The 26,562-nt window shown below is 41.6% G+C and overlaps 1 protein-coding gene across 1 annotated transcript; it reads right to left on the minus strand.

The window, feature by feature from the left end:
• Window positions 1-241: 241 nt before the first annotated feature.
• Window positions 242-25,482, minus strand: YY1 (YY1 transcription factor). The gene is made up of 5 exons (XM_027730860.2): window positions 24,507-25,482; window positions 15,111-15,273; window positions 6,342-6,402; window positions 3,642-3,800; window positions 242-2,494 (listed from the first exon to the last, which is right to left on the minus strand). Exons 1-5 carry the CDS (start codon window positions 25,201-25,203, stop codon window positions 2,312-2,314), a joined length of 1,263 nt encoding a protein of 420 aa, XP_027586661.1. The 5' UTR covers window positions 25,204-25,482; the 3' UTR covers window positions 242-2,311.
• Between the last annotated feature and the right edge of the window lie 1,080 nt (window positions 25,483-26,562).

Genomic DNA, 26,562 nt, shown 5'->3' on the forward strand with positions numbered 1-26,562 from the left:
TATTGAGTGCTACTGATTTGAGGCCTGGACGAAAATTTCTCTCTGTAATCAGATACAATATAACCAGAAATAATAACAGTTATAGTTCCCAGTTGGTCCTCAAACCAATATTTAACATAGCTTAGCCTCAAATATGTGTTCAAGGATGAAGTACCGACCACCTTGCAATTCAATAAAACGGGTACCACTTTACAACACAGGAAAGTAAACTTCCGTGCAAGCTTAACCATCATAGACACTGTTTAAGAAAAAATGTAGGGTCAATTAGAACTAGACTGAATTAATTTTATTTCCTTCCAAAAAGAATAGACACTAATTTAACTGTATACAGAATTTAATTTAACTATAACTATACAAGTTTCAGTATATTGTCCTGTTCAAAAACTGCTTATATATAAAAGAAAAAATACTGCCAAAATTCTAACGCATACTTTACAATTAAATGCCCCAACCTTCTTTCTACCCCTAATAACCTCAGACTAGAGTTGCAGTGTTCAGATTGATTTATGTATGGATGAAAATTCCCTTGGTCGTAAGTGTAGTTTCTTTATTACCCATGTTTTTTTTTTGCACTACCACCAACACTGGACTCAAAATTAAGTTTTACAGTATTAGCAATAAAAACTTTGATGAACCTTGTAAGAAGAGAATTCAGAAAAAGCTTAACAACACTTTTTACTGCATTAAAATATGTTACATGTCTCTAAAAAATAACTTATGCATTTCTGTGCATTTTCTCCTGTTTATTAATCTGTCACATTTTACTATAGTCTCTGCTAAGTTCTTTCTTTGAACACTTGAACAAATGAGTAGTAACCACTCTTATCAGACCATTTAAACTCAACTCCTTTAAGTTCTCTTAGAACACAAGAGTTTTTGTTTTGAAGCAAAAGGCATCAAATAAGGTTCCAAGAATTTTTATCATTACACTCAGTCAAACAAGTTAGCCAAAAGAAAAAGACAACTTTTTTTTTTTTTTTCTGGTATGACCACTCAAACCCTACCATTCCTCCACTTTCTATTGTTACTGCATTTAAACCTCCAACATTCTTTACCTTGACTAAATAAAGGTTTCCGTTTAGTTATGTACTGCACTGTTTTACCTAGTTGCTGTCCAGGCACACTGAAAACTCCCCACTACACTGCCAAGTCTCCAAATCCACCGTTCCAGTTAATGGAAGTCTAGGTCACTCAAAACCAGAATTACAGTCGGCAATTCTGTTTAGATATACCACCTGATGTGGTATTATGTAACTGCATCACAAATCACTGTAATTGAATGCAAAGGAAATGAAACCTGAGTTTATTAAGCTTCCAATTTCTGGGAGGTCAAGAGGAACTAGAACTGCTCTGGACAACAAAAGAAAATAGACTGTGCTTACAGATCATTTTCTGCCAGATTCTTTCTTTAGGACCACTGTTTTATTGTTGCCCTTTCTATTACATGGGGGGATGTACATATTATCAGGTGTTAATAAACGGTCAGTGCCTGTACAATACATTCTACAACTGAGCACCACTTTCCGTAACTGAACAGGCAAAGAAATTACACTGAACATCAGCATCTGGCAGTATTTCTCCAAAAAAAGTGACTAAAATGGGTTTAAATTGATTAACACTATTAAATCACATCTAATATTTGATACTACATGATTTCATTACAGCTATACGATACAATTATACAAAATGTGTTAACATCAAAGAATACAACCAAAATTAAGATAGCAAACAAAACCTATATAACTTTTTTTTCTTTACAGGAAAATACTTTTGAAGTATGCATGTAACTGCCCATTCTTTTAAAGAAAATCTACCGCAAGCAAGTTATCACCCTCCAGAAAATCACACATAGCATTACTACGCATATCCCCAAAAAGTGTACAATATGCACACTTGGAAAATACAAAATTAAAAAAAATTGTAAGCAACAGGTGAGCTTCATATTTATAAGAATGTGAAAAGAAGTCCAATTTTAGCACTGTTGTATAAAGAATTGTCTCTTTTGATGCAAGTTCATGAGCTGACCCGGCCAGTTGGGGACGCACTTTACAAAACACCGTGTTCTTGAAACGGGGTTACATATCAAGGTAGAGCATCTTAACAATGTCACCTTAAAGTTTTTTGTGTGATTTCTCTTTTTTTTTTTTTGCTTTTTATTTACTACTTATCAAAACACGTCCTTTAGTTTGTAAGGTTCTTTTTTTTTTTTAAAATTCTTTCCTAGAAACAATATACAAAGGGGAGGCGTATTTATTTCCAATTCATTTTCCTGCAAGACGCTTTTGAGTTCGAGAATGTTCTCCTCCAACTTTCACTGGTTGTTTTTGGCCTTAGCGTGTGTTAAGATGTGAGATTTCAGGTTAGTTGATTGCGCAAACTTCTTATTGCAGCCGTCAAATGGGCAAACGTAGGGCCTGTCGCCAGTATGAATTCGCACGTGTGTGCGTAAATTGAAGTCCAGTGAAAAACGCTTTCCACATCCTTCAAATGTACACTGTTGAAAGGAAAAGATACACTCTGTTAGCTAACAAAACAGCACACGTTTCCATCGTTGATTAGAGCAATATTCTTCTTCAAATCATTACACTGCACAAACATGAAGTCAGATGCTGAAGATTATTATGGTGAAGCTGTGAGCATCATCTGTGAACTACACCAAAAACTGCAATACTTAGGTATAGATACCGAAGTATACTATGTATATTATATATATAATAGTATATCTATTTTCAAAGAGGAACATAACTAACTTCCAGCTTACAAGCAAATGCTTTCGCTAAAACCACCTGTGCATCTGAAACAGGACTTTGTTACACTGCACTACAAAACAGAAACAAGGTTTCACATCAGCATTTCCCCCTTTCAGTGACAATTTGAAAGATTTACTCATTTTTACCCACTTTACTTTTAAGATGGGCTTGAAATAAAAAGGAGGGCATGTTCAGTAGTAAATACTTATACTGACCACAGAGAATATCCAGTGTAGACATTTAAGTGAATTCCTGAGGACTGCAAATCAAGTTTATAAAATACTTTATTTAAAAAAATAATTAAAAAATAACATATCTTAAATGTGTATTGGAGAACAGAGATATGCTCAAGCCTATGAACAGCTGTCAAGAAGATTTATAAGCAGTATCATATGAAGCGGGCAGGGGACCTCTGGTGGCAGAAGCCCACGTGACTTGATATAAACAGAAAGAGATTTAGTGACTCCCAGCATTTTGCTGAAAACTGATTAATATCCTCTACTGAAAATTAGTATCCTGAGTCAACTGAGCAAACAGCCCCAAGTCTCAGTTGTCCACAAGCACTAAGTTCAAAAGATGATGAGGAGAAAGAGGCATTTTCTTAATTCAGTAGTAACTGCAACCTTCATCGTTAAAGTAACTTCACATCTTATTTTGAAAGGCATCTCCCATGTACATATGATCTGGCAATTTCTAAGAGAAGTCCATGGAAACAGTTACATGACAGACTAATTAGCTGAAGGGGACTTCCAGTTTCTAAGGTGATCATTCACTGCCTCATCTGATTTTAGGAAAGACACAGACAGTATCCCCAAAGTCCTACGGAAGCCAGGTTCCAGTTACAGTCTACATGTATAAAGGGTGGTACTTATGCCTGGAGGTGAACAATACCTGAAAGGGTTTCTCTCCGGTGTGAACTAGCTGATGTCGCTTTAGTTTTGAGCTCTCCACAAAGGCCTTGCCACATTCTGCACATACGTGTACTCGAGGGCCATGAGTGTGCAGATGCTTCCTCATGGCAGAGTTGTCCCTGAACATCTTTGTGCAGCCCTTAAAAAGAAGAGTGAAACTCAATTAGTAGATAAGCTAGTTCTCATGAAGAAGGTTTTATCTGCTACAGTACAAGCATATAAAATGCTTTTATATCCTGAACACTTTTATATAAGTTGGCTCTGAAAAGAACATCCATTACATTTATTTTTAAAAAAGCAATACAAGAAAATTAATCATTTGAAAAGCTGATAAAAAAATCTAAACACAATCCCAAACATAAAAATCTCAAACTGTCTCCTCACTTAATACTATGAGCCATGTGCAGTCAAAGGAATAATAGGACAGTCTCATGAAGAAAATGCAGCTCTGATAGAAGCAAATGAATAAACCAAACAAAAGCACACAATGGTTTTAGAGGAAAACACAAACACAAAACAAAAAACCCAACAAAAAAACCCAAAAAGACAGAATGATAATTCATGGATACCTACGGTGTATTCTTCAATGTGCTATATTCCGAGTACTACTACAACATATTATATAGTATCTAATATACTACAAATTATTCTCTAGTACCAATTTGTACGTGCACCACTCCATCTCCCAACATTCTGTCATCTTCCTTCTCATTTCTGAGAAGAAATGGAGCAAGAGGGTTGGTTTCCAGCACATAACTTACAGAAACTACCATGTCCAAACTGGCAGCAGCAGACTGATCACTACCACCTTAAGACAGAGTGCCACTGCTACTACAGTTTAAACCTACAGCGTGACACTGGGCAGCTGAATAAGGTGAGAGAATCTGTTGAGTTAGTGCCAACTCAGTCTAAAAGCAAACAATACATTAACTCAGCTACAGCATCTGAAGTCTTAACCTGTGGTCCATGCTGCATCAACACAGGAATATTGCTTTTGATTCCAGAGTGTGCTTAAGCCAGCAGTGACCTGGGGCTCTCTTTACTTAATCGTTCTACTTGGTTTTTTTCACCTTTTAGTGACAATAAGCATATCTTCCTTGAGGTTCAAAATACCTCATAAAATCCTACTAACAACCATAAATTCTATTTGTACTACAAGTGATGCTGTTTAGACTTACATAAAACTAGTCTACCAACATCACTGTGTTATGAGGCATAAAATTTAACAGCAGAACCTAAAGGAACATTAAATTGCTAATATTAAATTCTGCAGGCTTCTTTTTCAAAAGTAATACATTTGAATATGCCTTATTTCTTAAAAAATGCGAAATGTCACTTTCAAGAAGAGTTCTCCCTTCAGGGACTAGAATTTCTTCAGCTAATTTTGAAGTACTGTGCCATCATTTGTTGCATGTAGCAGAACTGGGTGTGGCAAAGCAGCACCAAAATTAACAGACCATCAACTTTTTTTTGTATTTATTTCAAAGTCCCTGCTTGCCTCCAAGAGCAGCAGTTACATCTACAATATATTTCTTTTTTTAACTGCAGTCATAAATGTACAAAGCCTAGAAACACTAGAAGACAGAAAACGGAAAGATAAAACATTCTTTTTTTCCCCCTGTTCAGATGAAGTTGAAGCTATGAAAGAGTAAATCAAAGAAATGAAGGCAACATTCCTTGGTATTGTAAAGAGTAACTGTTCCTGTATTTCTGAATACTGCATTATGATAAAAACATGACACTTGTAGAATGTGGAGAACTGGAAATCAATTTAAGCACAAAGAGGAATTCAGAATTCCTTACACCATGGCAGTCAGAAAGTAGCCCTCTATTCATGCTAATGGGTACTATTAGCTATCTGCCCTGATTATTTGCTTAGGCTCACACTTAATCTAGACCAGAAGTCAGCAAGATTGTATTTGTCTTTTTTTGTGACAGGCTAAGTCAGCTAACAGAAGCACTACAAAAGCTGGATAATGCAGTAAAGACAGATGCTACCAATCTAGGTGACTGGCAACATTTATTCAAGACAGAAGCTTGAATGTGGTTCAGAATCGTACTGAAAAGCTGATAAAAAAACCTAAACACAATCCCAAACATAAAAATCTCAAACTGTCTCCTCACTTAAAACTATGAGCCATGTGCAGTCAAAGGAATAATAGGACAGTGGTTCAGAATCGTATCTCCAAGATGCCTGCTTCTCAAGATGATGCACCTTCCAGCTCTGTGGAATGTAATTCAGTCTTCCAATAACGCTGACTTTGGCATCTGCACCATAAATTGCTGATTCCTGATCTAGACTCCAAATCTGTCATAGTTTCCAAGCAGAGGATATATAGATCTTAGGAACGTACTTTGAACAGCTTTCAGAACATTCTTTCAAGTATGTATTCTTGGGTGTCGGGAAATCACAACAGTAAAACCAGCATGTTAGGGGCTGTGCATCATGGTTACCAGAAGATTAGGGATGCACTAACCTTAAGACAAGGAATGGGAATAATATATTATTCAGTGAAAGGTTTTTAAGGAAGCCTCTAGAGAATAATAACTAAAATACAGTTAACTGAGTGTAGTCTATTAACAGCAAGATATTTTAGTTTTTTATTCTCAAGAGAAAACATCAATACAAAATTCTGATCTACAAATTACTGTCTACTCATAAGCTGAGCACTTCACTTACTTTGTGAGGACAAGCTATCGTTCGTGGAGCATCATCTTCTTTAATTTTTCTTGGTTTCATTCTTAAAGATAAAAAAGAGAACCAACAAACATCAGTATAAAAACATTAGTAGACAGCTCTTCTCCTCTAAGTGCATATATAATGAGTACATTTATCCCTTAGTGTTACATGCATCAGTGGTACTCACTTTAACATTTTCAAAACCTTCATAATAATAATAACAGTATAATTTAGGATTTGCAAAGTTCTGCTTTTCCAGAAGGACCTCTCAAATACGGAATAAGACATTTAATGCTACCTTCTTAATCCTCTATGTGGAAATAGAGGTTTTTCCCCTGACTTATACTAATTGTAAGTAGGAGGTTTTGTTTGAAAACTCCATTTTTGTTGTGCCAGTACCCATGTGGCCTGTTTAGCTTCACTTCCTCTCCATAGGACATGAAGAAGAGAGTAGGTGCAATCATTCTTCAGAACTTTCACCACACACAAATCTTCAGAAGAAAACTCTACAGATGTGGGGAAAGCAGGAATCAGGCAAGTTGTGGAATCTACACAGACAACGTAGACAACCATTACAACCACAGAAATAGTCACTTATTCTTACTTTAAGCTACTGTGTACATGGATTCCACTCTTGGCAACTGACAATCAATCACCTACTTACTCTTGGTCGCTGACAGGGATCTTCATCATTACTTTCTGGGTGCCACTGATCTCCACTCACTGCATAAGGAGCCCAGCAAACTATTGTTTGTATGTGCTAGGTCTATTTAACACATAATAAGACTCTTTGTAGAAAAAAATCTTAGAACAGTGTTGTCACAACAACCACCTGTCAGAATTCAGAAGAGCCAGATGTGTGACATCACTCTGGGGAAGTGAACTGCACTTTTAGTTATCTTTATTTCTCAAGCCTGTAGTGCTGTCTCCAAAAAAACCAAAAAGAGAAGGCTTATCCCCACCTAATGGCAGAGGTAAGTAGGTGTAAATAAATGCACCTCACACAGCTGGAGATTGCCTTAGATGAGTAATGAATTTTGCACATTCCCAAACCTTGCTGTAGAAGCAGAGCTAGCCTATTCATGTGGGTTATTGAACAACTTTTCCTGATAATACAGTACAAGATAGTTCTGTGTGACAAGGTGGTTACATATCAAATCTGTAAGTTAAACAAAAGGTTTTCTGGTGTACTTTAGTCTCAACTAAACAGAGACGAGTGGCTTGAAATAAAAAAAATAATTGGAATTAATCAGAATCACTATTCTTAACATTAAGAAGGAGAAGTGTCTGTTGCTATCCAAGACAGTTTTAATCCCCATGAATTCAGTTCCTGGAAACTGATATTGAAGAACAGGGTTGGGGGAAGAGATTTCCAAGCAATGTATACACGTACTTTTTCCCCATGCATTTTTATTAATTAATCTGAGCCTGGCTAAACAGCAACTTCTAAACATTTAAAAAACACTCAAGAGCTGTAGGAAAAATAAGCTAAAATCCCTCTAATCTGACCGCATTTGTTTCTTTGCAGGCAGGGTCTATCTTCTTTGGTACTGTCACACTCCCGTGTCTATGGCTGAAATCTGCTCTTTCACCTACCTCCTTCACGTGGACTGCTGAGAGGACAGCAATGAAAGGTCTTGAAAGGATGAATTAAGGCAAAAGCAGTGAAAAAACTCCCTGAGAAGTCCTGAAGACCCAGGAAAATATTCTCAGAATTGCCAGTGGAGTAATATGTGATGGACTAGTCTCCTATGGCTCTGCCAGCTATCACTGGTCCCTCAATCTGACTCCTTTCAGTACTACACGTGCAGCACAGTTCCACATTCATAGTACTGCAGGAACTGAGACTATAGGAAAACACACACAAAAGCTTTCTTTACAGTACCCCTACAGAAAGCTTCAACTACCCTTTGCATGGGATTGCCCTTATTACATCTCTGTGAATTTTAAAAACAGGAAAAGACACAGAAAGGAGCATCTGTAATGTCAAAACGGTCACATAAGAGAATGATTTGACAAGATGGGACATGAGAGAACACAGTGTTATGATTAGAGAACAAACACCCTTAGGAGATAAAGTTGGTGCCAAAACCATCTCCTTCTATCAACTTGTTAAATATAGTCTGAGTCTTCCCCCAGCCTCAGAAACAAAAGTAAAAAATTCCTAAACCCAAGGTCAGTGTTCATGACTGATCAGAATGACTAAAACCACTATTGTTCTGAAGTCTTAACCGACCACCTTTAAAGGGAGCGACTAGACCAAAAAAGGATTGCTAACAACAGATGTGGCAAATAGCTTTAGTGGGCAGCACCTGTATTTTTACACTTTGCCTAAGATCCTACTGATCGTTGTGTTAAACCCTGTTCCTGACTCCTGCATTTTGCCTCTGGTATTAAGTCAATCTTTGAGAAAGAAAAGTTGCAACAGTGTCATCTCTAACAGGCTGCTGAGGTAGAGCGAGAAGGAAAATACCCTGGGCCAGTGTAGTCAGGGAGCTTGAAGAACCAACTGCAGGTGAACTGGATGGTCAGACATGGGACAGACTGGAGCATCAACATACACCTTATATTTTTCAGTTCAGTGCCTGAGCAGGTACGTAACATTATAAATGGCCATTCTGGAATAAGCTGACTTTTTAATTTTCAAGCTTTGTTTCTAAACTCAGGATTATCAGTCCAGGCAGTATACTTGAAATTTAGTCACAAAATGACAAAAAGCTCTAGCTAATAAACGAGCAGATTTTAAATCATCTCATTTTTCATGGAAGCATGGCGAGTGGGCAACTTAAGCCTAAAATGTGGAACAAGACTGTGCTTATGCACAGGGTTCCATAGACAGCCAAGCTAATCAGCAAAACAGAAGCACACACTTTGACAGGAAGAGGTGGCAAATGGTGTCCAGGCTGTATCTTGGTGCCAGAGGCAGCAACAAACTGCCAAGCCCTTTACAGACTTGGATTAAAGGCACGAGGGCACGTACAGCACAGGCACAGCTACGATAGATCCTTGTGTTAGCAATGTCATCTTGCTCACAAGGCTACAGAATCCATATGGACAATCCCTCAAAGAACTCAAACATATTAGAAAAAAAGATTTTGGTCTTACTTTAAAATTAACTTTCTGCAAAAGGAGACCAGACTAGAATCTGGGCTGTTGATCTTACACTGTTGCAGGTAGCTCTTGCTGGTGGCAGTCAGACTTTTGGCTCCCACCAAGTAGAGCATCTCTGCCAGCTCCATCCAAGTTTTCTTAGCCTGAAACATTAATCATAAACAGAACTCTAACAAATATAACTATTTAAGACAACTACAGATCCACACATTAATACTGGGGTGGAACTTCTGAAACACTCTCCTTTGCAGAAAATCAATTTACATGGCAAGACCAGAATTTTCATTTCTGCAGTGAATTTATATGGCCATGCTAGTAGTAGCTAACTGTGAATATTAGGAAGTGTACCTTTTGGATCAAGGCACTGGGACACTGCAATTAAAGGCTAAGTCTTAACTTGTACTGGGTGGGTGGAGGGAAGGAATGAGTGACAGCAGAGGGAGAAGGAAGGTGTGCAACCTTACAGCTTTACAGAATAAGCTTCACAAAAGCGCACACTCCTATCCATGCATAAGGAAGACTGAGTGAAATCACAACAACTCAGTTTCTCAAAATAAAGCAAGCAACATTGTCACTGTGCAAGTATGTGAAAGTTATATCTAATCACCTCCTTTCATCTACACATCTGAACTGAAAGTACTGTACCCTGACAGAACCAATCCCCACCCCATCAACCTCCACAACCTATATACTCGTCCATAGACCCAATTTTAAAAGTTAGCCACAGGAACAGTGTTAAGGCTAGGAATAAAGTAAATATAATTCAAAAAACAAATAACAGTATAGGATTTCCTCCTTGTTTTGAAATCTCTTTTTTTTCCACTGTTAAGAGCTCTGCGTTCTCACATCTTTTTTTCTCCCTCCATACATAAATGTAACCTAAACAGCATTACACTCTCTCAGGCAACTCCTTTGACACAACCTAGAGATCTCTGATGACAAGTAGTGATATTCACCTGTGCTGATGACCAAACCCCTAAGAACAACAGTCAGACATGGCAGAAATTATTCTCTCTCAGCAGTGTTACTGCCACTGCTGATCTGTTCCCTCCTCGTGCCATTCCCTTTGTGCTGCCCTGCTGAGCAGAACTAACATGAGCATCATGGCCCTGTGCTACTGCAAGAGTTCACTTGGGTTGAAGAACTCCTGAAACTGGCTAGACTGGCTTTTGGACAAATAGATAAAAGGGGAGTGGCACAAGGTGTCCCAGCAACCTATGTGCAACCCAAAAACCCACAGCCAGTATCTTAACCGTGCTTCGGTCAGTTAGGTAGAAAAACGTCATAAAAAGTTTTTTCACTCCATCATTCTGGCAAAAATAATTACTAGGTTTGTTCCAGATATGAAGGATATCATATGTGTAAACAGGGAGAGTGACCTTCGCAGTGTGGTACAGAGCAGAAGATTTCCCCTCCCCTAGAAGAGCACTCTGGGTAAAGCAATTGTCACTTTACTGCCCTTTAAGCTTCTCTGCAACAAGAACAAAACCAACACAAAAGCATACACCTTATAAAGAGGCCTAAGTCATAAATCTGGGTGACCAGAATGCTTTGTCAGTTTTAAGAAGGGTGTCCGATTTCAAACGCTAACGCAGTTTCCTCTCCTTTGCTTTCTAACCGTTTGGAAAGCGGATAGAAAGGAAGGGCAGTTCTCACAATGGCTCTCTCTCAGAAAAGATACCAAGAGCACCAGAAGATGAAACCATGGAGAGTAAAGTTTTTACCATCAAGACCCATTACTGTGCCAATTTCCCAGCTACAGAATATTCCCTTATTTCTTAGTTTTACTGATGCCTGTTTCCTGCTGTCTATAGCCAGTTCTATAGCATGGATCTGCCTGGAGAACAAGAGGGAGGGAGGGGGCAATCAGGGTGTAGCTGGTTGTTAGTGGCTTGCTTTGAGGGAATTTGCCACATGCCCCCGCTAGAAATATCCCTGCTACCTTCCCAAGCTTTTAACACCAAGCAGTTATGATTTCTTCACAGCTAACTACTGAATTACTTGTAATCAATTTAGACTGGAATGAAACATTTTATTCCACTTGAAAGAATTTCCATTGTCACAGTCAAAGGTATGAAATGAAAATATGGTAACTTATTAGGTTTTATGTCTTTCTGAGCACATCATTCACAATTAACATTTCACATTTTGATATGATTGTCACAGAGAAATCCACCTTTTTTTAAACTGCATTTTTAAAGCATGCTAGAGAAAATTCATGACTCCTAAACCAGAATGAAATAATCTGTAAAAGGTGATAAACTGCCCAACTAGGTATAACTTATGGTAATTCATCTGTGCACTACTGAACACATCTTAATGTTCTGACACAGCTTGTTTATTCAATGTTTCCAATGGAATCGTAGATTGCATAAAAGCTTTTCCAGGAAGAACCATAAGAGTTCCAGTTAAAGGATCCAGATTCCTGCTATGTGACTCAATGACAAATACACTAAACCAGGTGGTGAAAGACAATTGTACCACAACAGACAGTCAACAGCTCGCTCTGGAGTCCCACTGAGCACTGATGGTCACTGCAGATGCTCAATTACTACAGTTACTCAATTACTACAGTTCCAAATTATTTTTTTAAGGGTTGAAGAGCTACAGACGACTTCAAGCATCAAGTCCATTCCTGCACTACCTTTCACTTACTATATCATGATCATAACACACAAACCGTGCCCAAAATCTACTACCACTAGAAATCAAGCTTTGTTTAAGCTTAACCTCAGAAATTTGTTCCTAATAATCAATGCCTGGTTTTCAGTAGCTAATTTCTACAAATGTATGGTGAGATTCTTTAAACTACCTTAACGAAAACAAGAAAGCAAACCCACATAACTTTCTGTCAACTACACAAAGCACACTTAGGATACAATTCTACTAGCCAGTTCACACTTCCTTATATGAGGACTGTCAAAATTCTTTTTCCAAGTAATCAAAGTTTTTTATTCAAAACTTTACTCAAGCACACGAAGCTACTTAACAGGTTTACAACTTTCAACTTCATGTGCTGCTCAAAGTTTTCAGAATACAGCTACTAAGAATTTTGAAATTCTGAACTGTAAACAACCAGCAATGTTTGACAATTTCAGATAAATTTACATTAAACACATTCTTTTAGCATGAAAAACTGGTTCCTTGAACCTCCAAACCCAATCCCACACATGTAAACCCAATTTTTTCTTCCAGCTTGGCATGCAATGTTTCTGGTGATATTGCACACAGGAAGATCAAAGAGACAACTGAGCAGTGGTTTGGAGATATGAGTGCTTGAATTCATCTTATTAGATCCAAACAATATTCAAATTCTAATACACCCATATTCTTTATTCTCAGAAGAATAAACAAATGCAATAATTTAAAACATAAAAAAAAATTAAAAAGAAAATGGTTGTGTGTTAAGACAAGGGTGAAAGTTTGACAGTCATCAATTCTGACCGAGAAATCAAAAAACTTTCCTTAAAACAGAAACGCATTAAATTTTCATGTATCTAAAATTAAGCTATCAGAACAATTTTTCCTAGGTTTTGAGCAACTTGGGGATACTGCTACAGGATATGTCCCCCTAAGTTGCTTGTTCTATCATCGTATACTTCTCACTGAAGTGAATTACATTTTATCTGCTGCACAGAAATAGATTAACAGAAAAGGGACTGTACACACAGACCTCAATCTTTCCATCATCTGCTACGAATTCTAGCTCTGGAAATTCCTAGAACATTCCACTATGAATATAAAAAAAAAAGTGATAATTTTAAAATACTGCCAGCAGCCACCATTTTCTCTATAGAAAACTAACTAAAACATTTTACAATATTCAGAAATATGCCGACAGATCTTATAGAAGTAGTCTGGTCATTTCAAGAAGCCCAAATCCTGGCAACCATTTCAAGTATTCAAACCAATCTGGAGAAAAAGTATTCAGTATCTACATAAAGAACAGTCTGTGAGAAACTATTTCCACTTCCTAACAAAAGACAGCTATTCAGTACTTCAGTGTTTAACAGAACCAAGAGTTTCACCATGTTTTAAAATAACATATAATAAGTAGAAATATGGAACATTTTAGAATTAGAACACTACATACACTCAGGAGTATCACTTAAACATTTGCTTTCACAAAAAAAGTGTATGAACTTTTCAGCAGGTTTTAGAGAAAAATACATTAACTTTGATGAACAACAGTAAAACAAGAAAGAGCCGTATCATTATCTAGAACCACTCATCACTTTAGATAGAACCTTGTTTTCAGTTGTTTATGATGTGCTTTTAAACATCTTCAGATCGGATAGCCTGAAGCACAGAGCAAGACCTGCAAAATTATTTTACTAGCCTTCTAAATTCATTGTTCAATGGCTATACTGAAAATAACTGTGGGATGAGGCCGTGCCGTCATTCCTCTGGCACAAACACACTACAGAGTAACAGGAAAAAACTTGTAGAAAAGCAGCAAGATCAAAAAGGTGAAACAGGAATAGATGCTGTTTCACTGAACACCAAGATCCATGAAGCCAGACCAGAACTTGTATCAACAGTCCCTGCCACCTAGTAACTACAAGGAAAAAGGCACGCTTCTGTACTAGGTGACCTAGGAAGTAAAAATACCACTTGTTTTAAGTGCCAGAACTGTGCACCAGAGCTCTGAAGAACAGCCAGCTGCTAAAAAATGAAAATTAGTGTGGCTTTACACGTACATTTTGTTTTCAACATGGGTAATACTCGTAGCAGCAGCTAGAGAAAGCTATGGCTCAGATATGTAGAGACACAGCACCAACGCCGCCCCTGCACAGAGCAGAGCAGAAGGGGAACAAGCCAGCGCTGCAAAGGCAACCCCTGTGTGGCACTTCCAGGGGCCGGAGCGACCTCGCGGTTGCCCTCTGGTGGCCACGGGTGGCCCCGAGCACCCGGTACCAGAGCCAGGGCCCTGCAGAGGACACTTGTCGGTACCCCCAGAACAAGTTACTCCACCTCCATTTGACAGTCAGTCACCTTCTCACTCAGGTCAAGGAATTGATATGTAAACGAAGGACAATACTGACTTAGTAGAGGAAAATCCAAGCAGTACAGTTACCAATTGTGACTGCAATTATCAGTGGCACTTCAAAGTGCACAACACGTGACTGTGAAGAAGTTGTTAAAGACCTCGAGCTTAAGAAGCAGGTAACAAAACAGTAAGTGACTTTACAAACTAAATACCGTAGTCTAGCTTTTTAGTACTGAATAACCTGAATGTAGCATTTCACTTACTGGATCCTTCAGTGCTCAGGATTTTAAGGCTACTCATATCAAAAAAATGTTCTGTCATGTAAAATCAAAGACTTGATAGGGGGTTAGAAGGGACTTCTGGAGATCATCTAGTCTAACCCCTGTGCCAAGGAAGGCTCACCCAGAGTGATGCAGTCTATCGATGTATTTAGGTCCTGTCTTACCCAACAGAACTAAAGACCAGAAGTCACTGAAGAAGTGACTGCTGAATATAAACCCCACTTCCTTTAGTTCAGAAGAGAGCAGCTGATGCTAAGTCCCTTGTTTTAGAAGATAATTAAATGGAACAATAAGCCATACTAAATCTACCATTCTGCCTAACAGTTTCATAATTAAACCTGTGAAAAGAAAACCATTTCAGTTTAAAGTTCCTTTCTTCCTACTTACCTAGCAAATTCAGCCAGTTGCTTGGGGTCCGAGAGGTCAATGCCAGGTATTCCACCAGGAGGAAGTTTCTTCCCTGTCATGTACTCTGAGTAATCTGGAGGAGAATTCTCTCCAATGATCTGCTCTTCCACTACTGTTTCATGGTCAATATCTTTCTTATCATCTGAAATACACAAAATATTGAATTCAGTACCTACTAAAGATCAAAACGGCATATAAGTTATTAGGCTGCATCTCAATATAAATTCACTAATGCTGCACATTTAAAAAAATACACTGCACTTCCAGATCTCCATCGTAATTGTGAAGAACAAAAAGACAGTTACAGAATGAAGAACACAGGAAGAATACAGTGGGCGAGGAGAAGAAGCAAAAGTTGCATATCTACTTATATACAAATACAGAAATAAGTAGAACAATCCTATAAGTATTGGTTGCATTTGAAAGATAATGTACTTTTCCTGAAACAATGCCTAAATATTCAATTCCCCTAACTCTTCAAGACTAACCTTCACCATCCCCTCTTTGATACTCAACAGCAGTCCGTAACTCTGGAATTCTATCAGAGGAGTGGCAGACACTTACCCTATGATGTCAAGACTACTGATCTTTACTTCAAGTCTTCAGACCCCTTGACCTCCAACAGAAGTGTCACAGAGGGACAAGAAATTTAAAAATAACTGCTAATGTGCTTCAGCACCTGCTTGTAAAATTAAGGGTTTTAAACACTTGCAGACTGGTCTGAAAGAAAATAAAAACTTAATCCTGTGTCTCCCTCCCAAGGGGGCTTCTTCCTTCTGTGGCAAAGGCCAGCCTAAGGTCCTTCCCACTCTACTATGCAAACAGCAGGCTGGAATTATTCAGAGCTTTGATCTACAAGCCAGTTAAGATACTGCTATTTTCTCTGCTCTAGAGCTCCTCCTACGAATTTGTGCTCAAGGACTGCAGTGAAATCATGTGTAAGACCTGCTGTTGCTGTCTACTCACATTTAGACCTTAGAACATACAAGACACAATCTTTTCTCTCTCCTATTTCTTTTGTAACAGAAATCGAAATACACAAAAATTATAGAGAATAGAAACATCCACCTATGTTCCTCACTGAAGTGTCACACCATACACAGCACCTATCCTGTTTTCCACCCTCAAATACACCTAATGCAAGAGATGTATATATGGTTGTAACTGCTCAGCTCAATGTAATAAACTTGACAGTACATTACTTCTCCTACTACGTGTATGGGGGACAGATTCTGGAAATTATTTTATACACAAGAGGTTTTACAAAAATAACATAAAGTTTTGTTTTACGGGTAGTGTTTAAGCAATGAAAACACAAGGTGGTGGGACAGAAATAGTATTTCACCAATTAATAAGAGATAGGAAAACATAAGGCAGAAAACAAAAGAGAAAAGGTTTTGGTTTCCTTTCCCCTAAACAGAAACACAGGAAATAACATTAGTCATTACTCAGTAACTTAGGCTAGGAGAGAGAGGACAAGATATATGCAAATAAAGGACATATACTAAGCACAAATTTGTATTCAATTTGTAATGCCTGCTTTTAAGGTTTGCCACCGAGCTATTTCTAGAAATGTTACTGCTAGTTTGGGGTTTAATCTGATCTACCAGATCAAATAGCAGTTCATGTATATTCCATGGTGAAAGAGGAAAACAGACTCCAACGCTGCAAAGACAGAAGTGTAAATAAGAAAATACTCTCTGCAGCATTAAATCCAAAATAAACCTCAAAATCGACTATTTGAACCTTTTTTATTCTCATCTAGTTTTCTCACCACACTATGTTTCAGCCTCTTCCAGTGCTTTAAAGAAAGCAACTGAATTTACTTTAAGTGAGGATTATACGTTAAATTTTACAGCACCTAAAGGAGTTACAAATTCAAGTCAAAAAACCTTCAATTTGGCAACATTTTTTCTTCTAAACAGAAACTTGAAAAAAGATTATTAGCAATGCCTACACAGGCAGAAAAGACATGGAGCCCAGAAGGGCACGAATTTCTGTAAAGCTAAAAGCAATGCCTTCTCCATGCTGTAGACTAGAATGAGATCAGCTGCCTTCAATGTAGCCATTTCAACAGCTACCCAGAACTTGCAGTTTGACTGTTTGATGACATTCATAACATAGACAAGTTTTCATTTCCTGCCTTAGATCAGAAGCACGAGTCAACAGGGAAATTTTGTATACATTCCTAAAGATCTTCTTTCCTTCCCTACTGTAAAGGCTCACTATTCCACAGTGCTTTCTTGCTATTTGAGGACCAAACTGAAAGTCAGCCTTCAGTGTCTTTACTTCCCAAAAGCCTGCCAACAAAAATCAGTTCTACAGCTATTTAATTCCACAGACTACTGGAGCAAAACACAAAAAACTATGAACGTATTGCTTTGATAGAGTAGAAAATAAGAGAAACTATTGTTTAATATATTGACAGTTATGTGAAAATAAAAAACAAGCACATTTTTCCGTACCAAAAAACTGCATCTCTACAGCAGCACACACCTCCACTTCTAAAAATGAATTTAAACCAAAGCAATAAAATACAAAACAGTTACCTTCAAGTCTTATGTCAGGCTAATACTTCTGAAAAAGTAGCAACAGACTTCAATAGCTCTTTAGTATCCAGACCATCCTAGTTACAGACCATCCTATGACATTATCAACTCACTAGGAAAACAAAACAAAAACAACACACAAAAACCCCCCTTGAAGGAAGTTTGGAAATGGAAAAACTTTACTAATGTCCTCTGTGCATAAATTTAGTTTATTTGTGATGCCCTACCAACCTGGACTAGACAGCTCAAAGTCTGGAGGGTAAAGTGCAAGCAAACTTTCACTCAGGCTGACAAGTTAACCAATAATTCTCACTGCAAACTGGGTAAGTTGATTGATGTTTTTTGCCTTCAAGCAAATCCTGATGCCTACTACAGGCAAATTACTTCCCGCTTTTCCTCTCACGAAGCACTGGAGAAGCAAACATATTGCATCCAAAGCAAGGCAAAACACAGACACAACCCTGAAATTACAGTGACACCTCTGGATAACTGCAGTACAAATAAGGCATAGTAACTCCATGCAGTTTATGCCCAAGCCAACCTAATGTGGATGCCACCCATGCAAGCTAAATATGGACAGAGCCATGGAGCCAGTCAGGAAAAGGAAATTAACTGCTATGTATTATCTGATCCACTGTTTTGTCCCTTAAAACCACTTAAGAGTAGAGCAAACTCAAACATAAGGCATTCTGCTTAAGTGTGTATCTAGCGCTATTCTTACACATCTAATGCAACTTTCTGTTATGAACTTGGAACAGGATTTTAGTCCCCCTCTTCTGAAAGACAGAGAGGATCTGAACACGTCAACTAGCTAATCACCATCTTCACAGAAACATTCACTACCAGTCACTGCAACAGCTACGTCCAATATTCATCTATCTCATAAAGCTGTAAAATACTGGTTTGTTAGAGACACCACAGATATTCCCCTAGATCCTTTTATGCCAAATTACATTAAGATAGGTGTATAGTCTAAACCGGGTTTTTCTATGCCCCTTTTTAGAGCGCATACCCAAACACGTCTTCATGTTGTGTCCTTCCACCCGCACTACTCTCATGCCGTATATTCGGGCAGCACACATGTCGAACCGGATCCACTTAGGCCCTTCAAAGCAACTACTTCAAACATTTTTTTTACTAAGATCAGTGAAAGTTCACTGTTTTAGCAAGCCATGTCTTTTGACTACTGGCGAAACAGTCAGAGGTTTTAAGAGAACTAAAAGTACCAACTGAAGTAGGAAGAAGCGAGATTACTGGGATAAAACTAGTAACTGCAGATTCAATGACAAAACATGGTAGAATCTGTCTCTTAAGACTTTATTAATCATGCTTTGCCTCTTATTACCATGCTTTCTCCATCTCTTGCAGCTTTTCTGTTGCACAGAAAATCCACGCACCTCAGAACCCCACTATTTCATGCATTTCTAGACTAACAGCTAGCTCCAGCTGACAGCTCTGGAACTCCCCAGTTTTCTAAGATGATGCTCTTAACTCTCAACCCAAGGAGCCCTGTCAATATTTTTGCCTCAGTTATTCTTGATTTTAGCCATCATATTCCACTTTGAGATCCCCAAATCCTGAGCCATCCTTCTCCTCCTCTATTACCAAGCAGAGAGAAAGCACTACTGTTCAATCGGTTTTCCACTGTGGAAAACAGGGTGCCAAAGGGAACTCAGGAGGTACACCTGGCAGCAAAGCAATGAGACCTGATCCTATAGCTTCCTCCTCAAGGTACCAAGTTAAAAGACATTCTACTTACCAGCTAAAAGGATGAACAACATTTAAGCTTAAATTTTCTTTTTATGATCACACAGTTAAACACATTGGCTTTTAGGAACAGCTGAGAAGCAATTACATGATAAAGGATGTATTCGGCAACTGAGCAGTACCAAGGCACTGTCATAACAGCTTGGTTATTGCTACCACACTGCAATCTCCCCAGGCAAATTAGTTCATTGGTCATGTTTGGAGGCAAAGAACTGTAATTAGCTTGTTAAATAATACAGTTATTTAGCAGACACTTCTGAATGTTAAAATTCTATTTTGCACAGTATGTCATTTTTTAACCTAATCGGCTGCTAGGTTACTTTCCCTCTGACGTGCCTTGCATACAGATGGAGAACAGGTTCTTCTTTCCCCCTGTCACCCATCTCTTATTTCACACCACTGAGACATGAACTGACAAAAACAGTGCATATATCAATAGTCATCATCTGACTTCAGCATTTATGAGACACTGTGCCGAAGCACTATGACCTTCTGAATGGTCAGCATATGAGCAACTCAAGCATCCCAGGGAAGGATCCAGTAGCAAGCTAGAGGATTCTAGTTTGAAAGGTGGGCTAAGAGGCAAATTAATTGAGTTATTTTAGATGGTGAAACACATGCATGTATTTCACTTTCAAAACTGAAAATACATTTAAAATAGACACAGGAAAAGGTCCATCTTATCACTGGAAAAAACATCAGGGTAGACTCAATACTTACAGATACCAGAAGCCTGTATCATAGTCTTAATCAGAGTGAGAAACAGATTGTCATCTTAATATTTTAAAGGAATCACTTTCTGCCTCCATTATGAAAAACTTTCATATAAGAATCTCATTACCTATCTGTCCTCGTAAAGCATTTTGGCCATCCTTGATACAGGTCCACAACCGAACGAAATGATTCATCTATCATTTATACTATATAAGACAACTGGTCAGACAGCAGATGGCTATTTTTCTCACCCCTGCCATCTGATGAAGTAAAATGAAAACCCTCCTATATTTTTTGAGACATTGAGTTTTTCTAAGAGGTTTTGAAAAACTTTCTAGAAATCCAACATGAACTCCCCAAGCTTCCAAATGTGGGTCCACAGCACAGGCTTCCTGGATGATCAAAAATAATTTTCAAACCCTGCACGTAACTTCTGCATCTTTGTCTTTCCCATCTAGGGATAGGATACTTGAGCAGTTTAACATCTGTGGACAATGTTTGGTTGTGCTATTTCAGTCTTAACTTGCAGACTATGCTAACAATAATAGTTTAAGCCAACACCTATTTCAGGTTTGAAAGCTTGACAGTCATTACCTAGAAGCAGATGTAGTTACACTAATACTTTTTCCCCACTCAAAATTAAGCCCCAACTGCTTGAAATTTCAGTATTTAGTGCAGCCAGCATTTAAGCACCACCTTCCAAATGCTCCTGCATGTAAGAATCAGTTTTCCAAGTACCATCTGAGAAAATGATTTCTCACAATCCTTCCCCACCCCCATTGCTATTGTGCACCCAACCTGGAGAAAGTCAATAGAGACAATGATTCAAGTTGAATCCAGCAAAGGCACAAATAAATTCCACCTGATAAAAACAATTTTTCTAGTACAAATTGGGATGTCTCTCTTGGAGAGCACCATTAAGTTTAAACAGTTTTCTGACAAATATTAGGACAGTATAAACACACTACAGGAACATGATTGAAGTATCCACCAGATATACCTCTTCGACTCTTTCAGAAATATAGCACCTTTGTTCACTTCTTATTTTCACACATGAAGAAAAACAAATAATTCTATTCTGAAGATCTGAAAAGCTGATCTGAACTAGAACAAAGCATTCCTGTTTCAAACTAAACACTTTAATTATAGGTCACAAGTTTGATATCACTATAGATACCAAGGTGATAAGAGAAGTTATGGTAAGTTTAAATCGTTGCCAACAACAGTACTGCAACTTCTAAATAACCACATAACAAGACGAGGACTAAGTAGTCCCCTTTAGTCACATTGCTATGTATTTCACAGATTATTTCTACACATTTCAAAAGGTGTTACAAGACATGTTATACTCAATTTCTGGACAAAGATTTATGATTGGTTAAATTTGGTACCACCCATGTACAAGCTAATATAGTAGCACCAGCAAACAGTAACAAGGAATTAATTCACATTGTCTTCCCACACTGTGGTGAGCGAAGTGCCCTTGGTTCCTGATTCAAAAACCCATGCACAGCAATATAGGGCTCATTGTTGTATCTTAATGCGTGGCCTTATTTACTGTTCCGTCTCTTGATGAACTTCTTGCTAAGCATTTAAACCAGTCCATTACATCAGTGTGCAAGCAAGTCTTTAATTATGTTAAAATATAGATGCAAAACTGCTATCTGTCTTCAAAATAAAGTATGCCTGATTCTGCAGGGAAACTTCAGTACTACTACCTTTTTGCAAGTCAGTAGTTTTGGGGGGGTTTTTTTGCATTAATTTACTCTGGGGGTTTTTTGTGGGTACTTGGGGTTTTTTGGGGTTTGCGTGCGTGTGTCCCCCTGTCCCAAGTACTGTTTCTTTTGCAATTTTTCTGGAAATTTTTCTGGATTTGCCCTCTGAAATTTCAGGGAAAAAAAAAAGATAAAGCCACAGAATTTAACCACTTCGGGCCACTTCTGTAACATTAAATAAGTTACATATGAGGTGTAAGAACCTGTCCAATACGCTCGGTAAAATGTCACAAGATCTCAACTGATCAGGCTGTTTGAAGCTGGGGGTGTGTGCATGCACGCACACGAGAAGAGGTCAAACTCTAAGACTGTGCTTTCGCCCATATATTTGATTTTGCTTTTGGAGGGGCTTTTTTGGCATTAGAAGTGAAATCAGACTAGGTATTCATTCGTCTGCACCATGGATATAACTGAGTTGAATACAGCAACGCAATTCAATCTCCAGTAAATTATAAGCGGATATCATTCCCACTGAGCTTGCATGGTCATGCTCATAAAGAACAAAACCACCGAAATCAATAGGGCTATCCCTGATGTAAAAGCTGTGTACATGGGAAGAGAAGCAAGTTTATTGATTATACACATGCTTCACTTCAGCCAAGTAATAATCAGCATGCAGAAGGTCTAAGGAAGCATCCTATCAGGCACTCTGAATTTCCGAGTGCAAATGCATGCTAGAAATTGTCAATTGATCTCAGCAAGGTCCTGTATCCTGCCAGTTCATGAGTCATACAGCCACTTGCGTTCAGCTACCTCAGGCAGCATCCACAAGTCAGAAAACTATATTAATTTCTATTATCTTTTATGTTTCTTGGATGGTGAGTTCTAAGAAAAATACCAGCAAGGGAATTTATTCAGTTTTCACACAGTGACACAGAAGCATACAAAACACCATCCAACTAAACATTAGTTGGGAAATTCTTGCATGTTCTTTTCTGTTCATCAGGAAGCAAAGAACTTTGATTAAACTGACCGGGCTACCAACTGACTACATGTCAATAGTGTCAGATACTCTGTCAAACTTGCTAAAGTAACCACCTGTATTTAAAAAGAGAATAAAAATCTGAACCACCATGCTTGCCACCTTTTCAGGCAGGAGAATTCAGTCATCCAATACATTTTCTCTTCTACACTTGCCTTTCTAACAACAACTGGTCATTTGCAAACATCACAGAGTGCAAACATTTTAGACATCACTACACACTTTTAAAAATGCAAAAGAGCACAAAAATTACGATATGCAAGACAGATTACCAACCTACTATTCAAAGAGCACGCACCAATTTAAACGTTACGTGAACTCATACTATTTGACCGCTTTTTTCTGCATTTACATAACTTAAGGACAGAACTGTTGATGACAGAACCTTACTGCCAGCAATATATTTTAGTAAAAAGAAAAAAATAAAATAAAATTACATGGGCAGGGCAGGTACCAAGTCAGGTTCACTCCAAGTCCCACAGATACTAAACCCCTTCAACAAGATTTTATTCCCTTTAAAGGACACTCCCACAAAAAAAAAAAAAAAGGAAAAAAGGAAAAAACCCTTCTCAAAAAAACACAATCTCACACAACACGGACTCTCTGCGCCTATTTAAAGATTCAGACCTAGGCGAGGGAAAAGCTGGACGGTTTGCGAGCGCCAAGCAGCAATTGCCCCTTTCCTGCCCGCGGCTCGCAGGGACGGAGGTCAGCCTCAGGGCCGCCCCTCCCGGCTGTCACCCCCGGCTCCCCTCGGGCTCCGCAGGGACGGTGGTTCGCGGCCGCCCCCTCCGAGCCGGCGGGAGGCGCGGGCAGCCCCGCGGGGGCGAGGAGCCGCTTCCCCTCGCCGGCACCGCCGGCTCCGGGCGGGAACGCCCCACCCACCGCAGCGGGCCGGGGCCGGGCGGCCCCCGGGCGAGCTGTGCACGGTATTTCGGGGTTCGCCGCCCCGCGCCGGGGGAGCCGCGGGGCCGGGGCGGGCGGGTCTGTGCCCGCACATCGCGGTCATGGCCCGGCGCACACGCTTCGCCTGGGGCCGCGGGCCGGCAGGGAGAGGAGCGGGCCGGCAGGGAGAGGAGCCGGGGAGGGGCGGCGGGTTGGGGAACGCGGGGGGAGAGAACGAGGACAGAGGGCGGCGGCGGCGGCCGGGGGAGGGGAGGGCGGACGAGGGGCTGGCGCGGAGCGGGCCCCGCGGGGAGCGGCGGCGGGGCGGGGACGGGGGGAGCGCGGGGAGGTTCGCCCCGCACCCCGCCTCCCCCTGCTGCAGAAACTACGCCATTGCGGCCTGGCCCGGGAGCCGGCGGCGCTGCCGCCCGCCCGCCCGCGCACCCCCCGCCGCCGCCATCTTGGCGGCCGCCGCCATGTTTGCCTCCTTCCCCCCGGCGCGGCCGGGCCGAGCGGCGGCGGCAGCGCAGACCCCGCCATCTTTTCGGGGAGCCGCCATACTTGCCCTGGCGATGAACATGGCGGCGCCCATCGCACACACCAAAACATGGCCTCCCTTCAAAACAAAACTGTCCCGGCCGCGCCGCGCGGCCGCCGGCGGGGCCCGCGGCCCGGGGAGGGAGGGGTCCCGGCGCGCACTTACCCGAGGCCCACATGGTGACCGAGAACTCCCCCTCCAGGGTCTTGATTTGCACCTGCTTCTGCTCCCATTTCCTGCCGCCGCCGCCCTCGGCCCCACCGCCGCCTCCCCCGCTCAGGTAACTCTTCTTGCTGCTCTTCTTGCCGCTGCCGCCCTTCTTAACGCGGCCTCCACCGCCGGCCGAGGAGGAGCCGCCGCCTCCGCTCTTGCTGCCGGCGGCTGCCACGGTGACCAGGGTCTGCTCGATGTACTCGTCCTCCCCGGCGGGGGCCGGCACCGGAATGAGGATCTGGTCCTCGAACCCGTCGTCGGCCCGCAGTCCGTCCGAGTCGTCTCCCCCCACCACCTCCTCGCGGGTCTGCACTAGGATCACCTCCTGGTGGTGGTGGTGCAGGTGGAGCTGCCCCCCGCCGCCGCCGGCCGCGCCGCCGCCCGCCCCGCTGGGGTCCCCGTCCGACACCAGCGGCTGCAGCGCTATCATGGGCTGGTGGTGGTGGTAATGATGGGGCGGGTGGTGCGGGCCACACTCCTCGCAGCATTCGTCCTCCTCCTCCTCCTCCTCGTCCTCCTCGCCGCCCACCACGGTGGTCTCGATGGTCTCCACCGGGATGGTCTCCACCTCGATTTCGTGCAGCTCCACGATCTCGGCCGGCATCTCCGAGCCGTCCGTGGCGATGTACAGGGTGTCTCCCGAGGCCATGGCGGGGCGAGGGGGCGCAGAGAGAGCTCCGCGGGCGGCGAGGGGGCTCCGGTCCGCTCCCCTCGGCGGATGGTGGGGCTCGGGCTCTTCTCGCCTGCCCTTTTTCTCCTCCTCCTCCCCCTTCCACACAAACACCAGCGACGAGGAGCACGGACAGGCAGAGGGAGGAGGGAGGCAGGCAGCGCCGCCAAATCCCGGCCGCGCTCCCTCGCGAGATCTCCGCCGCTGCCGCCGCGACGGGCCCCAGCCCCGGGAGGGCGCTGCGGCCAGGCCCCGCCCCCTCCCCGCCTGCGCAGCCAATCGCCGCGCCCGCCTCGCCCAATCCAGTGAAGTAGCCAATGGTAGCGCGCCGTGCCGCCGCGCCCCGCCTCCTTTGGCAGCCGCCGGCCAATCGCGGGGCGCTGCGAGCGCGGGGCGCGCCCCGGGACGCGGAGCAGCCAATGGGTTCGCGGCGGCACCGCCCCCTCCCCGCGCGGGAGCACCGCCCGCGGCCCGCGCGGGGCCCCGGGCTCCGCCCTGCGGCCGCCAGGGGGTGCCCCGGAGCGCGGCTGGTAACGGGCGGGGCCTGCGAGCGGATCCCGGTGACTGGTGTCCCGGTGCGTTCCTGCACGCTTGGGCTCGGGATGCGCCCGGACACGCCGGTGGCTGGCGGGCCGCCGGGTCCCGGTGCCGGCGGGAGCCCGGCTCCCACTCACGGCCGGCGGCGGTGATCAGCAGCCGAGTGCGTGAACTCGGTCACCCAGAACAGCGTTTAAAACAATCGATGCACTGCGATTCAGTCACTGCACAGAATTCCAGTACGTGAAGCGATCCCCTCGTTTAAAATATCAGGTGTAGGTATTTGCCTTAATTATTAACGCACCGCTCCATCCCCAAACTCCTCACCCCCTCGAACAGCACAACCGTACGTGCTTTGCAAATGCAGCAGCTCCCTGCTCCAGTCACGCTCCACTGACTTCCCCTCCTGCCAACTGCCGCAGGACATCCCTTCCTCACCCTGCCGAGGAACTTCCCTGCCTGCAGAGGTGCCAAGGGAAAAGTACCACTCGTTAGTATTTTGCATTCATTTGGTTATTGGCTTTGTAAGGGTCAAGCCTGTGTGTGTATGAATCAGGAGCAGTATTTGCAAAGAAACTGGTCTCTGTCTTGATATGAACAAGCAGATGTGAAAGTGTTATAAGTAGGAGGTGCAGAGCTACGGTAATTATAAAATGTTCTCTACAGGTACTGATGAAAAGTCCTTCAAAAGGACTGTATATTATCTTCAGTCAGAGGTTAATGTACTGATAGCTCTACAACTATGTACGTCTAAAAAAACCCCAAAACTGAAAAAGTCTTGAGTTATACAAAATAAATACT

The sequence above is a fragment of the Pipra filicauda genome, unplaced genomic scaffold (genome assembly GCF_003945595.2).
Source record: "Pipra filicauda isolate LSUMZ 115617 unplaced genomic scaffold, ASM394559v2 scaffold212_size3012638_pilon, whole genome shotgun sequence".
In the NCBI taxonomy this organism is placed as follows: domain Eukaryota; kingdom Metazoa; phylum Chordata; class Aves; order Passeriformes; family Pipridae; genus Pipra; species Pipra filicauda.